Consider the following 19,290-nt stretch of genomic DNA (forward strand, 5'->3'; position numbering starts at 1 on the left):
TGATAAAAAAAAGTTTCCCCCAAATAATCATTAACTTTAGAATTTGATGCCAGCAACACGTGACAAAGAAGTTGGGAAAGGTGGCAATAAATACTGATAAAGTTGAGGAATGCTCATCAAACACTTATTTGGAACATCCCACATGTGTGAAGGCTAATAGGAAACAGGTGGGTGCCATAATTGGGTATAAAAACACCTTCCCAAAAAAATGCTCAGTCTTTCACAAGAAAGGATGGGGCGAGGTACACCCCTTTGTCCACAACTGCGTGAGCAAATAATCAAACGGTTTTAGAACAACGTTTCTCAAAGTGTAATTGCAAGAAATTTTGGGATTTCAACATCTTCGGTCCATAATATCATCAGAAGGTTCAGAGAATCTGGAGAAATCACCCCACGTAAGCAGCATGGCCGGAAACCAACATTGAATGACCATGAGCTTCGATCCCTCGGACGGCACTGTATCAAAAACCGACATCAATCTCTAAAGGATATCACCACATGGGCTCAGGAACACTTCAGAAAACCACTGTCACTAAATACAGTTCGTTGCTACATCTGTAAGTACAAGTTAAAGCTCTACTATGCAAAGCAAAAGCCAATTATCAACAACATCCAGAAACGCTGCCGGCTTCTCTAGGCCCGAGATCATCTAAGATGGACTGATGCAAAGTGGAAAATTGTTCTGTGGTCTGACGAGTCCACATTTCAAATTGTTTTTGGAAATATTCGTCATTGTGTCATCAGGACCAAAGAGGAAGCGAACCGGCGCAAAGTTCAAAAGCCAGCAACTGTGATGGTATGGGAGTGCATTAGTGCCCCAGGCATGGGTAACTTCCACATCTGTGAAGGCACCATTAATGCTGAAAGGTACATACAAGTTTTGGAACAACATATGCTGCCAACTAAGCGCCGTCTTTTTCTTGGACGCCCCTGCTTATTTCAGCAAGACAATGCCAAGCCACATTCAGCACGTGTTACAACAGCGTGGCTTCGGAAAAAAAAAATTGTGGGTACTTTCCTGGCCCGCCTGCAGTCCAGACCTGTCTCTCATGGAAAATGTGTGGCGCATTATGAAGCGTAAAATATGACAGCAGAAACCCCGGACTGTTGAACGACTGAAGCTCTACATAAAACAAGAATGGGAAAGAATTCCACTTTCAAAGCTTCAACAATTAGTTTCCTCAGTTCCCAAACATTTAGTGAGTGTTGTTAAAAGAAAAGGTGATGTAACACAGTGGTGAACATGCCCTTTCCCAACTACTTTGACACGTGTTGCAGCCATGAAATTCTAAGTTAATTATTCTTGCAAAAAAAATAAAAACATTTTATGAGTTTGAACATTAAATATCTTGTCTTTGTTGCATATTCAACTGAATATGGGTTGAAAATGATTTGCAAATCATTGTATTCCGTTTATATTTACATCTAACAATTTCCCAACTCATATGGAAACGGGGCTTGTATATCATATTATACTTTATTATGATGTTTTACTGTACTTTGTTGTGTTCAAACCTATTAGATTGGTGTATTTGTTGTCAAATGATTTGTGACTATTCGTTACTTATTAGAAATGTGGTGGGGAAAAGCTTTAAATTCACTATTGCTTCCTGTTTTTGTATTACACTTCCTGTTTAAAGTTGTTGGGTAAAGAATAAAGGCCAATTACAAATGTTTGTTTAAGGTGGTATAAGAAATCACTTACTGTGTTTGAACTTTAACTTTATGTTTACATTTTTTAGGGGGGATGGATATTGGTCAATCACATTTTTTTAGGAGTTAGGAGTTTTTGTTCAAATACCACATTTCCTGTCTGCATGCTACACTTCCTGTTTACATTTTGGGGAGTCGGGGTATTGGTCAGTTACAATCTTTTGTTGTAGGGGTCATGACACTTCACATCCTGTTTACAATTTGGAGGAGGGGTGTTAGTTAATGTACAGTAAATTTTGTGACTAATTACATAATTTGGTTCTAGAAGGTTCTTGTAACTATCACATCTCCTGCTTAAATTTTGGGGGGTAGAAGTTTTGGACTCATAAGACATCACTTCCTATTTACATGCCACATTTCCTATCTGCATGTTACACTTGTTTATATTTTGGGGAGGAGGGGTATTGGTGAATTACACATTTTGGTTGTAGGTGTCAAAAGACATCTTTCCCTGTTTACATAACATACTTCCTTTCTGCATGTTACACTTTCTATTCACATTTTGAAGAAGTATTGGTCAATCACACATTTTGGTTGTAAGTGTCATGATACATCACTTCCTGTTTACATACTACATCTCCTGTTTATATTTTGGGGAAGGGGTGTTGGTTAATATAAGTTTTTTTTACTAATTACAGAATTTGGTTCTTAAAGAGGAACATTATCACAATTTCAGAAGGGTTAAAACCAATCAGTTCCCAGTGGCTTACTTTATTTTTAGAAGTTTTTTTCAAAATTTTACCCATCATGGAATATCCCGAAAAAAGGCTTTAAAGTGCCTGATTTTCGCTATCTGTAAATCCAGCCGTCCATTTTCCTGTGACGTCACTACGTGACGCCAATACAAACAAACATGGCAGATAGAACTGAAAGATATAGCGACATTAGCTCGGATTCAGACTCGGATTTCAGTGGCTTAAGCGATTCAACAGATTACACATGTATTGAAACGGATGGTTGGAGTGTGAAGGCAGATAGCGTAAAAACGAAATTGAAAAAGAAACTGAAGCTATTGAGCCATATCACGACGGAAAAAGGCAATGCGGACGAATTCGGCGATCGCCTTCTAACCAACGATTGCATCTTTTGACCATTGGAGCAACTTAAATCCGTCGATTGTTAAGTGTTTGTTTGGCATTAAATGAGGGTGGAGGGAAAGGCTGGATGCAAATATAGCTACAAATGTACATACAGCTAGCCTAAATAGCAAGTTAGCATCGATTAGCTGGCAGTCATGCCGTGACCAAATATGTCTGATTAGCACATAAGTCAATAACATCAACAAAACTCACCTTTGTGATTTCGTTGACTTTATTGTTGGGAATTCATCTGCTTTGAGTGTCGCAGGATATCCACACATCTCTGTTGTAGCATCGCTATCGTCGGTAAAATGAGCAGAACAAACGAGGGACTTTCGCATCTTTTGACACTGGTGCAACTTGAATCCGTCGATTGGTATGTGTTTGTTTGGCATTAAATGTGGGTGGAGGGAAAGGCTGGATGCAAATATAGCTACAAATGAGGCATATTGATGCAATATGTACATACAGCTAGCCTAAATAGCATGTTAGCATCGATTAGTATGCCGTGCTAATCAATGCACACTCCACGTAAGTCAACTTGAATTCGTCCCTGATCGTGTTGTTACACCCTCCGACAACACATCGACGAGGCATGATGTCTCCAAGGTACGGAAAACAGTTGAAAAAATGGAAAATAAGAGAGCTGATTTGACTTGGTGTGTGTAATGTGTTTGAGGAAATGGCGGATTGATTGCCGTTGTAACGTCACGGGTGAAAGGTCATCGCTCCGACAGCGAACAATTGGAAGGCGTTTAAATCGCCAAATTCACGCTTTTAGAGTTCGGAAATCGGTTAAAAAAACATATGGTCTTTTTTTCTGCAACATCAAGTTATATATTGACGCTTACATAGGTCTGGTGATAATGTTCCCCTTTAAAGTTTTGTGACATCACGTTTTGTTTACATATCACACTTCATGTTTGTACGTTTTACTTCCGGTTAACATTTTTGGTAGGAGGAGTATTGGTCAATTACTAGTTTTTATTTTAGGAGTCATAACATATCACTTCCTGTTTACATACCACACTTCCTGTTTATATTTGAGGGGGAGAGGTGTTTGCTAATTAATAACACATCCGGTTTTTCCTTTCAGTTTTGTTGGCGAGTGTAAGTGTTGTTACTAACTACATAATTAGGTTCTTCAGTTTATCAAGACATCACTTGCTGTTTACATACCACACTTTTTTTTTTACATTTCTGGTTTCATCAATTACAAGTTTTGGTTATGATATCACGTCCTGTTAACGGACAATTGCTAGGAAGGACAACAAAGGTGAATTGCTGACCTGATCGATGTATTTGTCCTGATTGGACATCACCAGAAAGCCGCCATCATCCAGAATGACGCAGTCTACGTACTGCAAACACAAAAAGACGCTAAAACCTGGACGTAACACTAAAGCATCTGAAGAGAAGACAATCTCACCACATCGTTCCGCTGGCAGCCACAGATCTCATCTGTGCACTGAGACAAAGAAGTCATTAGACTGCAGGCATCATCGCGGTACCTGCGTCCCACTTTCAGGACGTACACAAACTCACATTGGTCTTCTGCGTGGTGTTGATGAAGCTGGCCATCCAGGTGCTGATGTCCAACTTGACGCCCACCACTAGGATCAAACACAAAAGACAAAGACATCATGCATCATATGCGTGAGGACCCCGGCGTCAACTGCACTCTCTGAACCGGGAAGGCTGCAAACTTGGCGGAGGATCACAGAAGAGTGGACAAGTTGATGTGTGCTTTGTGTGTCCATTTGTCAGAGGGACAAGACAAACGGCGCTTTTTAATAAGCGCCTGAAGACATGAATACAAAAGGGGTGCAGGCGACAAAGCTGGGAGTGGGAGTGTGTTTACATTAGAGGACGAATGGCAAATGTCTTCTTACCCGCTGGTTTTAGGAGCTTATTGTCAATCTTGAACTTGACCGCTCTGCTCACAAGGACAGAGTCGTCACTCGCTGCAAGAGACAATAACTTACTGGGTTTGTCACAAAATATTACACAATTGACAGTAATGAACACCGAATGCCATTCACGTGCATCGCTATCACTCACTGTTGTCCTTAAGGTACAGCGTCGGAGTGAAGATGTACAGGTCGTTGTCCAAACTGCGCTTGTAGAAACTGGACTCGTACGTTTCCGCCTCCTCCTTCCAGTTCAGACCCGCACTGCAAGGCAGATGATAAAATTTTTCCGGCCCTTTGCAGAAAAATACGGATAATCTTCTGTATAAATGGTAAATTGAGGTAGTAAAATTAACTTGAAAATGTGTTTGAGTTATGTGGTCTTAGCTCATTTTAATAAAAAATATTTTTTCTTATTTGATATAGCGCTTTTCTAAGCACTCAAAGACGCTTTACAGCAGGGGTGCCCATTACGTCGATCGCGAGCTACCAGTCGACCGCGGGGGGTGTGTCAGTCGATCTCCAGCCAGGCTTTTAAAAAAAATAGACCTAAAAATTAGTGATCATCAATCTTCACCAAGACGTCACTTAAATGACATTCACGGTACCGGAGGGTCTTGTGAGATGACGCTGGCTGCTGCAAGATCATTATTATTAAAATATGGCCGAGAGGAAGGCGAGAAACACTTTTTATTTCAACAGACTCTCGCGCCATACCTTCCGTCAAAACTCTAAAGGCCGACTGCACATTTCCTATTTTCACAATAAAAGCCCTGCTTCATGCTGCCTGCGCTAACTAAATACACAGTCTCGGAAAACTGGCGAGCACAAGTGATCCCTCAGAAAGCTGGCGTGCACATCACTTGTGCACGCCAGCTTTCCGAGACTCTTATTTTGTTAGCGCAGGAGGCATGAAGCAGGGCTTTTATTGTGAAGATAGGAAATGTGCAGTCGGCCTTTAGAGTTTTGACGGAAGGGACGGCGCGAAGGTCTGTTGAAATAAAAAGTGTTTCTCGCCTTCCTCTCTGTCATTTTTTCATAATAATGAACTGGCAGCAGCCAGCGTCATCTCACAAGACCCTCGGGTGCCGTGAATGTCAATCAAGCAAGCTACGGAATTTGCCGCCAATGTTTTTCTTGTAAAGTGTATGGAAGCTGGATGAATTAGATGCCAAAAACCAACCACTTTCATGTGGTATTGTACAGAAAGGACAACTTTTTTTCTCCATTTGAAAATGTGGGCGTTATCATCATTACTGTCTGATTCCAATCAATGCAAGTCATCAGAATCAGGTAATACACCAACTTATATTCTTGTCTTCGTGAAAGAAAGACATCTATATGTGTTACACATGCTTGTATTATCATTAAACACATTTAACTTGTTTACAAAAATTTCTCTTTCATAAATAAATAAATATAAATGATATATATAAATGAGGTAGATCCCCTCGAGTTGGTCAATTGAAAAGTAGCTCGCCTGCAGAAAAAGTGTGGGCACCCCTGCTTTACAGGATGAAAAAGAATTAAAACAAAAAACAATTTTAAGTAATAATACAAAATACAGGAAATGTAAAAGCAGTACATTGTAAAATACATAAGACAGGACATTACAAGACACAGAACACTAATCACAGGTTAAAAGCAGATCTGAAGAGGCGTGTTTTGAGAAGGCTTTTGAAGGTGGGAAGGTCTGGGCAGTCACGGATGGGTTTTGGAAGAGCGTTCCAGAGGGTGGGAGCAGCGATGGAGAAGGCTCTATCACCCCATGAGTCAATTTTGAATATCAAGTCATTGTTTGCAGAATGCTGGTGCCAACAATTTTGATGTTTTTTTTGTGCAGATAAATAAATCAATATTATCAGGTTCTCAATGGTATTTATTTCCGAAAGGGGGGCATGAAAACACATTCATGTATCGACAGAGTATGGACAACTCGGTTTGGTCAAATGATTGGTCACCATGTGTGCTTACGGACTGTATCCCTGCAGACTGTATTGATCTATATTGATATATAATGTATATATTGGGTTTTTTATGTTTTTTAGGGACGGCGTGGCGCAGTGGGGGAATGGCCGTGCGCAACCCGAGGGTCCCTGGTTCAATCCCTACCTAGTACCAACCTCGTCATGTCCGTTGTGTCCTGAGCAAGACACTTCACCCTTGCTCCTGATGGGTGCTGGTTAGCGCCTTGCATGGCAGCTCCCTCCATCAGTGTGTGAATGTGTGTGTGAATGGGTAAATGTGGAAGTAGTGTCAAAGCGCTTCGAGTACCTTGAAGGCAGAAAAGCGCTGTACAAGTACAACCCATTAATTTATTTATGTTGATTTAATAATTAAAAAAAAAAAAAAAAAAACATATATATATATATATATATATATATATATATATATATATATATGTCTTGATTGGATTATCCGGAGAATAGTGCTCGATACCGTGGTAGAGCGCAATATGTAGGTGTGGGAAAAAATCACAAGACTACTTCATCTCTACAGATCTGTTTCATGAGGGGTTCCCTCAATCATCTCCTGATTGAACTGGCCATGTCTGTTTCCTTTAGAAACAGATCTGTAGAGATGAAGTAGTCTTGTGATTTTTTCCCACACCTACATATATATATATATATATATATATATATATATATATATATATATATATATATATATATATTTATATATATTTTTTTAATTTCTTGTGCGGCCCGGTACCAATCGGTGGTTGGGAACCACTGCCCTAGTGGACGGCGTGACATAAAAGAATACACATAATTACAATTGGGCTTTTTTTAGTCCCGATTTTCGCTCTCCCGACCAAAGACAGCAAAACCCAGATTGTTTTATGTTTTATGAGACTGTCCTGAAGTCTGAGGAGAGTTCAGAGTAGGTATGGGAATTGTTTAAATTGTATCCAAAACTAGTACCAAATTGTTACTTAAAAAAATGCAATAATGCCCCAAAAAATTTTTAAAAGCCTTTTATTTGTTAAGGAATTTTGTGACATTCAAATTAAACAGACTATTAATCTAAATACTTCAAATTTGTAAATTAAATGATAACCAAGTAATATATTTAAAATGAGAACTAAAATCCACAACAAATTGTCATATTTATGGCAGCATAAGAGAACAAGAAGAAAGCGCAAAAAAACAACTTGCTTAGCAATGCTCATAATTCCGAGTTTTTTTTTTAATGCAACCTCACTCGCCGTAAGCGTCATAGGTGCATAATGAAGGAGTCCTGTGTTGTTGTGGCTACTGAGTAGCGCTGAGGGCCTGCAGCGCGAGTTTTGTTGTGATCGTCCGTAATGAGCCAACGATAGCTACTTGTTTTTATAAGTGGGGTTACTACTGTTTCTGTTGGCACCGGAGCCAACATGGAACCGGGTTTTCAATTCCCATCCCTAGTTAAGAGTGTATTTGTTCCAAAAATTGGTTGTAATTGGCCGACTTCTGTAAAGATTTAAAGATATTTTTCATTCCTTTAAATCAGTTTTAAAAGATGACGTGAGAGGAAAAAAAGGTAAAAATATAGCAGCATTGGAAAAAGTTATGTTTAAGTTGCACTTTTGCATATCGTAGCATGTAACTGTAGTGCGTTCAAGAACCCTTGATGAAAATTCAAAACAGAGGCATCATATAGGTTTTAAAGAAAGGGGAAGATCGACCCCCCAGAGATGCACTAATAAAGTAATAAAAATACATTTAATGATTATATATTATTATGATTGTTGTTATCCACAGATAATACTACATCAGGTGTCACCAACGCGGTGCCCGCGGGCACCAGGTAGCCCGTCAGGACCAGATGAGTAGCCCGCTGGCCAGTTCTAAAAATAGCTCAAATAGCTGCACTTACCAGTGAGCTGCCTGTATTTTTTAAATTGTATTTATTTACTAGCAAGCTGGTCTCGCTTTGCTCGACATTTTTAATAGAATTTGAAAATCCAAGAAAATATTTTAAAGACTTGCTCTTCACTTGTTTAAATAAATTCATTAATTTTTTTTACTTTGCTTCTTATAACTTTCAGAAAGACAATTTTAGAGAAAAAATACAACCTTAAAAATGATTTTAGGATTTTTAAACACATATACTTTTTTACCTTTTAAATTCCTTCCTCTTCTTTCCTGACAATTTAAATCAATGTTCAAGTAAATTTATTTTTTTATTGTAAAGAATAATAAATACATTTTAATTCAATTCCTTATTTTAGCTGCTGTTTTTTTGACGAAGAATATTTGTGAAATATTTCTTCAAACTTATGATTAAAATTCAAAAAAATTATTCCGGCAAATCTAGAAAATCTGTAGAATCAAATTTAAATCTTATTTCAAAGTCTTTTGAATTTCTTTTAAAATGTTTGTTCTGGAAAATCTAGAAGAAATAATGATTTGTCTTTGTTAGAAATATAGCTTGGTCCAATTTGTTATATATTCTAACAAAGTGCAGATTGGATTTTAACCTATTTAAAAACATGTCATCAAAAATATATATTTATTGTGAGAAATCATTAAGATGATCAGTGTTTCCACAAAGATAAATATAATTAATTATTAATAAGAGTTAAAGGTAAATTGAGCAAAATGGCTATTTCTGGCAATTGATTTAAGTGTGTATCAAACTGGTAGCTCTTGGTTACAAAAAGGTTGGTGACCCCTGTACTACATGAATCTTCTAATCTCTTCCTTACGCAATGAAGTCTGGAGAAACTGTACATCAATGGTCATACAATTGAGTGACACGACAAATCTGAAAAAGTCATCTTAACCAACACCTGGATTGGAACCGGATTCATCCCTGATAAAAGTAACTCAATTTGACGACACGCCTCAACCACAACACAGCATGATGGCATAATGTTAACTCCACCCCCGCCAAAAGCTGTTATATTTTTTATTCGATTATTCGATGCTGATCCGCCTCCGCTTGGGATGGTTTCCTGCTGGCTCCGCTGTGAACGGGACTCTCGCTGCTGTGTTGGATCCGCTTTGGACTGGACTCTCGCGACTGTGTTGGATCCATTGTGGATTGAACTTTCACAGTATCATGTTAGACCCGCTCGCTCGACATCCATTGCTTTCCTCCTCTCCAAGGTTCTCATAGTCATCATTGTCACCGACGTCCCACTGGGTCATTATTGTCACCGATGTCCCACTGGGTGTGAGTTTCCCTTGCCCTTATGTGGGCCTACCGAGGATGTCGTGGTGGTTTGTGCAGCCCTTTGAGACACTAGTGATTTAGGGCTATATAAGTAAACATTGATTGATTGATTGATTATTCATTTTATGTAAAATACCACTTTTTAACAATCAGAGCTTTACATTTGCCTCTGGGGCTGCTATAATGTGCTGTTTGAGCTCCAATTGAATTATTTACTATATATTTTTAAAAGAAAAGCAACATTTGACATAATTTTCCTTCAGGGATACCCCAAGGGCCTGGGTTAGACTCACTGTGCTTTCAACTAAAGAGCTTTTATACAGATGACATTTTTTTAGATGCTTGTCGTGGACTGAAAGAGTTTCCTCTTAGGAATACACATTTGAGGGAACAAGTCAAGGTTGTATCTCCCCCATTAGTCAGTATGGAAAGAAGAAGGGACCCGCAGGGAGCGGAGCCTACATCTGAACTGATCTTGAAAAAAATCAAGGACGGCGAGGAACAAATTGATGGCTAAATGTTGGAAAATGTCATATTGCACCACAACAAGTTAAATACCATCAGTCATCATGCACTTAACTACCTTACCTTTTGGGGTATACCCGGGTGATCCCTCCATCAGTGGCAACAAATCTGGCTGTGACACCGTGCCTGAGGAGAGAAAACATATAAAACGGACTGGATTTCCTTAAATGAAAACACAGACTATTTAGCGCAGGCTCGTTTTGGCCATCTTCGTACTCACGGCAGCTTATTCTCTTTCCAAATCTTGATGAGATCTGAAGTGATGCCAGCATCCAGGAGCAATCGGTTCACCAGCTCCACATTGCCTAAAGAGTAAAAACAGCATCAACATCTGGCCGAGTCATTTTGCACTGTCCTGCTGACAGATCAAAAATTGTCAAGCGTGTGTATTTGATTGTCAATCTTTGGAAGAAAAAAAAAAAAAACATGTTACAGTTTTTGGAACTAATGGCCTGGAAAGCTAGGTATCGGCAGGAATGTGTTAAATAAATGCACGAGGAGTATCGATAGCCAACAAGGAATGAAACATGATGTGTGAGGGGGGTAAAAGATGGAAAAGCAATAAAATAAAGGCAGAAAGAAAAATAAAGATTTGTTCCTTAGGGGTATATATGATACGAAAGAAAAGCTGGGAATCATTTGTATGCTAGATGGCCTTCATTTACATAGTGACATTTCTTTAACGCAACTCACATTCACATATGACTTAACTCGGGGCACCAGCCAAAAAATAGTGATATGCTTTACATTTTCCAGGTGTGAAAATCACTTATAGAGCACAGAGCCAGCTCTGCTTGTTGGATATCAACAAGTCAAGGAGCCCTGAAGTGATCATTTAGCAAAATGTCCCATTGCTAATACATCATCAGGAAAAAAAAATAAGACAAAAAGACAGGAGAAATATGACCACAGGGACAAGTTACATTTCCGACATTTTGTATTTCTAACTTTTAGCATATCATAACGCAGAGTAAAATTCTTTGCAACACACATTTTATCTGTTCCTGCTCATCATCCGCAATTCCATTTTTCTTAATGTGCAATAACAATAAAGTCTATTCATTCATTCACTCAGTGTCTGATATCATTAATCTCAAATAAATGGGTTGTACTTGTATAGCGCTTTTCTACCTTCAAGGTACTCAAAGCGCTTTGACACTACTTCCACATTTACCCATTCACACACACATTCACACACTGATGGAGGGAGCTGCCATGCAAGGCGCCAACCAGCACCCATCAGGAGCAAGGGTGAAGCGTCTTGCTCAGGACACAACGGACGTGACGAGGTTGGTTCTAGGTGGGATTTGAACCAGTGACCCTCGGGTTGCGCACGGCCACTCTCCCACTGCGCCACGCCGTCCCCAAATAATCATTTATTATCTAACACGGTATCATCTATCATATATCACACTTTTATTTCTTCTTCATACTGTCTGCCACTTTTATCGACATTATATCTGATATTTATCTACTCTTCATACATTGTTCCGATCAGTTTTTATTCCTGTTTCGGGAAGGACAAGCGGTAGAAAATTGGATGGATAGATGATAGAAACCTTGTTTTTTGTATACTGTCTCGATTATCCTACGGCCAAACATTGCACATAAATTAGTCTACTTGCTCACGTATCGTTCCGCAGAATCAAGTGCGCAAACGGAGAATCCCAGGCATTAGTAACTCATCTGTCTATGACTTTTTTTTTTTATTAAATACGACTGAAAAATAAGACATCATGGGTCTGAAGAAAATAGCAACTGGCAGCATATTGATAAAGAAGATGAGGAGAAAGAATTGATTTGCATGCAAAATCTGGGTTACAAGCCTCCCCGCCGCTAAGTGGTGTAGTAAATGACACACTTGTAAGATCCGCCCAAAAACATCCGGTCTCACTTGGTGGCATTAGCTTATAGCTACAAACCCCGTTTCCATATGAGTTGGGAAATTGTGTTGGATGCAAATAAACCCATATTCAACTGAATATGGGTTGAAAAAAACTGGAAAACCATTGTATTCCGTTTATATTTACATCTAACACAATTTTTTAACTCATATGGAAACGGGGTTTGTACATAAATAAATTGTGTTACAATTGATCGAAAATGCATAGTCATAAATCGATAGTCTATTTTTCTTATGATCCGTTGCCAGTGTCATGTCTTTGGTTTTGGGTTGCGTATTATTCTTGTTTACTTTCTGTTTTTTTGAGTGCTGTTCTCCGCACCTGCCTTCGTTTGGTGATTGGTGTACCCACCAGGTGTTTCAATCTATCAATCAATCAATGTTTATCTGTATAGCCCTAAATCACCATTGTCACAAAGGGCTGCACAAACCACAACACAAACCACAACGACATCCTCGGGTTTGCGTTGCTCGCGACCCTTGTGTCCTTGGTTTTGCCACTTACTTGGCGCAGGTACTTTGTTCGGCATTAGCGACAAGTTGTGTTCGATGCAGTCTCTCTTGACGATGGTAAGTTTTTGTTACGCTAGCTCCTCGTTACTCTCTTTGTATACTACGCTAAATTTTGCTTTGAGTTGCCTTAAGCTCCCTCCTTTTTGGATTTTTGCATTATACCAGTGGATTAAAAGACTCTTACCTGCATGCTGCTTGTCCTGCCTGCCTTTACGCATCCCGGGGAACAAGACCTCGCTATCATACGACCTGATCATAACAGTTTTTTTGTTAATTTGTTCCCCAAAAAAAATTGGATGAATGAATCATACATATAAAGAAGTTATTCATACCAGAAGAAACTAAGTAGTTTCAATGAATTTTTAATTAAAAATATTTATAGTTATACTTGCACAAAAACCACGTAAAATACCGAAGTACCTCAATTCATGAGCTCAATCGGTTTTGTGACTGAGCCTGTATCTCAAATCGTTGTCCATTGAATTGAATTCAAATCAATTTAATTGGTGCTAGGTCCCCCAAAATAGCACAATGTTAACAAATAACATGCCTTGAAAAAGAAAAAGAAACTTTTAGACGACAAATATTGTTCAACAACAACTTATTAAAATGTCCTACAAACAACTAAAGTTGTTTTATGAAGTAATGTTTTCCATTTGACCGAAGACAACTTTGAAATCCTTTATGGTCTGTTCTGATTGGTGCCTTGCTATCTTATTACATCCGACAGTTGAGAGCGTTAACATTGTCCGTGGCGAGTAATGGTGTTGAAAAGGCGGATATTCCTAGTCAAGCTATCTCCCACAATCAGAGCTGTGAGGGAGAAAAAGTAGACACCCCACCGGCAGCTTCAGGGGTGGGAAGGAAGCGAGCCGTGAGAGGAGCAGCAATACTAAGAAATGGGAGGATGTCACCGAATTTGGCATGAAAGCTATGGAAACTGAACCTCTGCCAAAGGTTTTTCATGCGTGGAAAATTGTTTATCTACAAACCCCGTTTCTATAAGAGTTGGGAAATTGTGTCGGATGTAAATATAAAAAGAATACAATGATTTGCAAATCATTTTCAACCCATATTTAATTGAATGCAAAACAATGACAAGATATTTGATGTTCAAACTCATAAACATTTCATGGCTGCAACACGTGCCAAAGTAGTTGGGAAAGGACGTGTTCACCACTGTGTTACATCACCTTTTCTTTTAACAACACTCAAACGTTTGGGAACTGAGGAAACTAATTGTTGAAGCTTTGAAAGTCGAATTCTTTCCCATTCTCGTTTTATGTAGAGCTTCGGTCGTTGAACAGTCCGGGGTCTCCGCTGTCTTATTTTACGCTTCATAATGCGCCACACATTTTCGATGGGAGACAGGTCTGGACTGCAGGCGAGGAATGCTCATCAAACACTTATTTGGAACATCCCACAGGTGTGCAGGTTAATTGGGAACAGGTGGGTGCCATGATTGGGTTTAAAAGCAGCTTCCATGAAATGCTAAGTAATTCACAAACAAGGATGGGGCGAGGGCCACCACTTTGTAAGCAAATTGTCGAACAGTTTTAGAACAACATTTCTCAACGAGCTATTGCAAGGAATTTAGGGATTTTACCATCTAAGGTCAATGAAATCATCAAATGGTTCAAAGAATCTCCACGTAAGCGATGATATTACAGACGTTTGATCCCTCAGGCGGTACTGCATCAAAAACCGACATCAGTGTGTAAAGGATGTCACCACACGGGCTCAGGAACACTTCATAAATCCACTGTCAGTAACTACAGTTGGTTGCTACTTCTGTTAGTGCAAGTTAAAACTCTATTATGCAAAGCGAAAGCCATTTATCAACAACACCCAGGAACGCCGCCAGCTTTGCTGGGCCCGAGCTCATCTAAGATGGACTGATGCAAAGTGGAAAAGTGTTCTGCGGTCAAAATTATATTTTGAAACTGTGGGCAAGGTGTCCTCCGGAACAAAGAGAAAAATAACCATCCAGATTGTTATTGGCGCAAAGTTCAAAAGCCAGCATCTGTCATGGCATGGGGATGTATTAGTGCCCAAGGCATGGGTAACTTACACATTTGTGAAGGCACCATTAATGCTGAATGGACCATACAGGTTTTTGAGCAAAATATGTTGCCATCCAAGCAACGTTATCATGGACGCCCCTGATTATTTCAGCAAAACAATGCCAAGCCACGTGTTAAAACAGCGTGGCTTCGTAGTAAAAGAGTGTGGGTACTTTCTTGGCCCGCCTGCAGTCAGGACCTGTCTCCCATCGAAAATGTGTGGCGCATTATGAAGCGTAAAATACGACAGCGGAGACCCCGGACTGTTGAACAACTTAAGCTGTACATCAAGCAAGAATGGTAAAGAATCCCACTTTCAAGGCTTCAACAGTTAAGTTTCCTCAATTCCCAAACGTTTATGGAATGTTGTTAAAAGAAAAGGTGATGTAACACAGTGGTGAACATGCCCTTTCCCAACTACTTTCGCACGTGTTGCAGCCATGAAATTTTAAGTTAATTATTTGCAAAAAAATATTTTTTATTAATTTGAACATTAAATATGTTTTCTTTCTAGCGCATTCAACTGAATATGGGTTGAAAAGGATTTGCAAATCATTGTATTCCGTTTATATTTACATACAACCCAGTTTCCCAACTCACATGGAAACAGGGTTTGTCTTTACTATAATCAATACACTTTAACTTTAATTAATTCGTTTCTCAACACATTTCACTTTGATGTTTGCGGCTATCGCAGTTTTCTTAAGGGATATTCCACACATTTTAATCACTTAATCATTTTCAAGTATACAAATGGCTAAATGAACTAAAAATATTAATACTACAACATTTTCGACCATTCGTTGAAACCAAAGCAATCAGAGCTCATCGTTCAGTATCGTGGCCACCAGTGTCATTCCCCTTTATATTGGATCAGAGTGTAAAGGTGTCTTTGTGGGTGTTATTTCATGTAATGTTTGCTTACATATTGTTAAAACCCATATTTAGAATGTTGTGAAGAGTATTTTTTTAATGCGGTAGCTATTAAAATATTAAATTAACAATTCTTCCATCCATCCATTCATTTCCTACCGCTTGTCCCTTTCAGGGTCGCGGGGGGTGCTAGAGCCTATTTCAGCTGCATTCGGGCAGCAGGCGGGGTACACCATGGACAAGTCGCCACTTGATCGCAGGGCCAACACAGATAGACAAACATTCACACACTAGGGCCAATTTAGTGTTATTTAGCATAAATTAATTCACTAAAGTCAGGCTCAATGAACAGCAATAAACCAGGGATTACATGTACCGTTTTTCCTTGAATTGCCGCAGGGCATGTAGTGTGCGCCTGCCTTGAATTACTGCCGGGTCAAACTCGCTTCCCAAAATAATTAGCGCATGCTTAGTATTACCGCCTGGTCAAACTCGTGACGTCACGAGTGAGACTTCCCCTGTCATCATTTTCAAAATGGAGGAGGCTGATTTCAATACCGGTAATTTGAAATCGCATAAAGGGAAGAAGATTAGGAGCTATTCAGTAAGATTTAAGGTCCAAGCTTACATCACACTCAAATTTTTACTGCATACCTTTGGTAAGTGCCGGAGTGAGAAGAGGTTTTAAAATAATTAGCGCAGGCTTACTTTTACTGCATGCATTTGGTAAGCGCAGGAGTGAGAAGAGGTTTCAAATTAATTAGCGCCCCGACTGCAATTCAAGAAAATACGGTACTTTGTTCTATTTTCCCGTCCAAAGGCAAAACCCAGTAACTCAATTTTGGTCAAAACTGAGCTGATAATAATTTTGGAGTTCCTAGGTGATATGCTTTACATTAGTGTATGCGATATTGTAATTTGTTCCGTAAGTAAGCTGTTACGCGCATGGCAGGACCTAGCAACTACCACATAACCGCGTAGATACAACAGAAAAACCTAGTATCTCAAGGGACCAATCGGAGCTTCTTTGTCAGTCGCCTTATTGTCTTTAATGAGACATTTGCACGAATGGGGGCCGACGGTCAACCTGATTATGTGATATTATGGCACGAGGGGATATTTGGAAGATTGGCCCAGGACGTTGCAAGCACCTTCATTAAATGTATTGTTCTTGATTCTTCCCCTTGCGTACTCTTTTGGGCAGATAACTGTGGAGGTCAAAATAAAAACTGGACGCTGTACACGGCTCTTGCCCAATGTGCAAACGCAGAATGGGGCCCGCCCGAGATTGTGATAAAATATCTGGAAAAAGGGCACATGTTCATGAGAGCAGATTCAATACATTACTCAATCGGCAAGAAAATGAAAGCTCAAGAAAACATCTATACGTTTGATGACTTTGTAGATCTTTGTAAGACAGCATCAAGATAGATTGGTTTTCTCAAAATCAGCTAGAAGTGAGTTACTAGGTTTTGCCTTTGGACAGGAGTATTGGAAAAGTAATAAGTGAACATGGGCTTCACGGTGGCAGAGGGGTTAGTGCGTCTGCCTCACAATACGAAGGTCCTGCAGTCCTGGGTTCAATCCCAGGTTCAGGATCTTTCTGTGTGGAGTTTGCATGTTCTCCCCGTGACTGCGTGGGTTCCCTCCGGGTACTCCGGCTTCCTCCCACTTCCAAAGACATGCACCTAGGGATAGGTTGATTGGCAACACTAAATTGGCCCTAGTGTGTGAATGTGAGTGTGAATGTTGTCTGTCTATCTGTGTTGGCCCTGCGATGAGGTGGCGACTTGTCCAGGGTGTACCCCGCCTTCCGCCCGATTGTAACTGAGATAGGCGCCAGCGCCCCCCGCGACCCCAAAAGGGAATAAGCGGTAGAAATGGATGGATGGATGTAACGTCGGGCTTCACGGTGGCAGAGAGGTTAGTGGGTCTGCCTCACAATACGAAGGTCCTGAGTAGTCCCGGATTCAATCCCAGGCTCGGAATCTTTCTGTGTGGAGTTTGCATGTTCTCCCCGTGACTGCGTGGGTTCCCTCCGGGTACTCCGGCTTCCTCCCACTTCCAAAGACATGCACCTGGGGATAGGTTGATTGGCAACACTAAATTGGCCCTAGTGTGTGAATGTGAGTGTGAATGTTGTCTGTCTATCTGTGTTGGCCCTGCGATGAGGTGGCGACTTGTCCAGGGTGTACCCCGCCTTCCGCCCGATTGTCGCTGAGATAGGCGCCAGCGCCCCCCGCCACCCCAAAAAGGGAATAAGCGGTAGTAATTGGATGGATGGATGGATAAGTGAACATGTTAAACATAGAAAGTGCACAAACTACCATCGTAAGGTGTTGGATTACATAAACTCTGCTCCTTCATACTCCTTTTTGGACATGTTAAATTGAAAAAAAACATGCAGTGTTCTTTAGTGTAACTTTGTTCGGCATGTTCCAAATAAACGAGACTAGCAATGAGGCTGCCGTGCTAACAGTCTAACAAATGGTTTTCTCCAGCCGAACCACATGACAAACATAACAGGCGATATTTTTCCTGGTGACTTTGAAGCTCCAGTCCATTAAACACGGAGTCCGGCTCAGAGGACAGCTGCTCTAACACTCTAGTCTAAGCCGCCGCCGCCGCCGCCGCTTTTCCTGACTTATTCAAAGCAGCCCAGGAATTCCTCATGTACTTTTTCACCACCGCGGTGGTACGAACAGCTCACCCTCGCCTCGTTGAACTGGCAGCTAATAACGCTGAAAGTAATCACTTAATGGAGTGAGACATTTTATCGGCGGCGGCTTGTTGCAAAATGCTGACAAACAAGGCGGGCGAGGGGCCATTAACGTGTCGGTCAGATGTTAAGGAGAAGGTCCACTGGCCCCTGATTGGCGTTTTACGGCCCGCGGCTCGTGCTCTCAACTTGACGTGTCGCTGCTCTTTATCACAAAACACACAGTAATTGGATGAGGTCGAGCACCCATATAGGTGTGTGCCTCACACATGTGCAACAAGGCGTGTGATGGTCAGACTTTTGGAGTTAGCATCAAATACATGCACGACCTTCCAGACAAACAGGGGCGGCGCTTTGAGGATGATCAGCACAGTGGTTTGAAAAATTATTTTCTGTCACGACCACCCCTAGAGTGAAGAAAGTCTTCATACCAATCACCCCTTAATGGAGGAGTGTTCCACAAGGTTCTATACTAGGTCCAACACCCTTCAATATTTACATCAACAATATATAAGTCACACTATGGAAAACTCCCTTTGTAACTTTGCAAACATGCCGATGAGTCAACGACAATTATTTATACGTACAGCTCGTCTCTCCACACTGTTTTGTCTGAGATGCAGACACGTTTTACTAACATTCAGAATCCACTTTGTACATTACAGTTAGGGGTGTGGGAAAAAATCGATTCGAATTTGAATCGGTTCTCTTTTTTTTTTTTTTTATCAATCCAACAAAACAATACTCAGCAATACCATAACAATGTAATCCAATTCCAAAACCAAACCTGACCCAGCAACACTCAGCACTGCAATAAACAGAGCAATTGTGA

At 40.3% G+C, this 19,290-nt stretch overlaps 1 protein-coding gene across 4 annotated transcripts in view; it reads right to left on the minus strand.

The window, feature by feature from the left end:
• Positions 1-19,290, minus strand: part of cacna2d1a (calcium channel, voltage-dependent, alpha 2/delta subunit 1a) — a 217,053-nt gene that overhangs the window by 65,727 nt on the left and 132,036 nt on the right. For all 4 annotated transcript variants that reach the window (XM_061912205.1, XM_061912203.1, XM_061912201.1 and 1 more), the window contains exons 25-31: positions 10,608-10,692; positions 10,451-10,513; positions 4,854-4,966; positions 4,685-4,756; positions 4,338-4,405; positions 4,222-4,260; positions 4,082-4,153 (exon numbers count right to left, since the gene is read on the minus strand). In XM_061912205.1, the coding sequence (XP_061768189.1) occupies positions 4,082-4,153; positions 4,222-4,260; positions 4,338-4,405; positions 4,685-4,756; positions 4,854-4,966; positions 10,451-10,513; positions 10,608-10,692 (512 nt within the window). The remainder of the gene's footprint in view (positions 1-4,081; positions 4,154-4,221; positions 4,261-4,337; positions 4,406-4,684; positions 4,757-4,853; positions 4,967-10,450; positions 10,514-10,607; positions 10,693-19,290) is intronic.

Source organism: Nerophis ophidion, linkage group LG10, assembly GCF_033978795.1.
Source record: "Nerophis ophidion isolate RoL-2023_Sa linkage group LG10, RoL_Noph_v1.0, whole genome shotgun sequence".
NCBI lineage: Eukaryota > Metazoa > Chordata > Actinopteri > Syngnathiformes > Syngnathidae > Nerophis > Nerophis ophidion.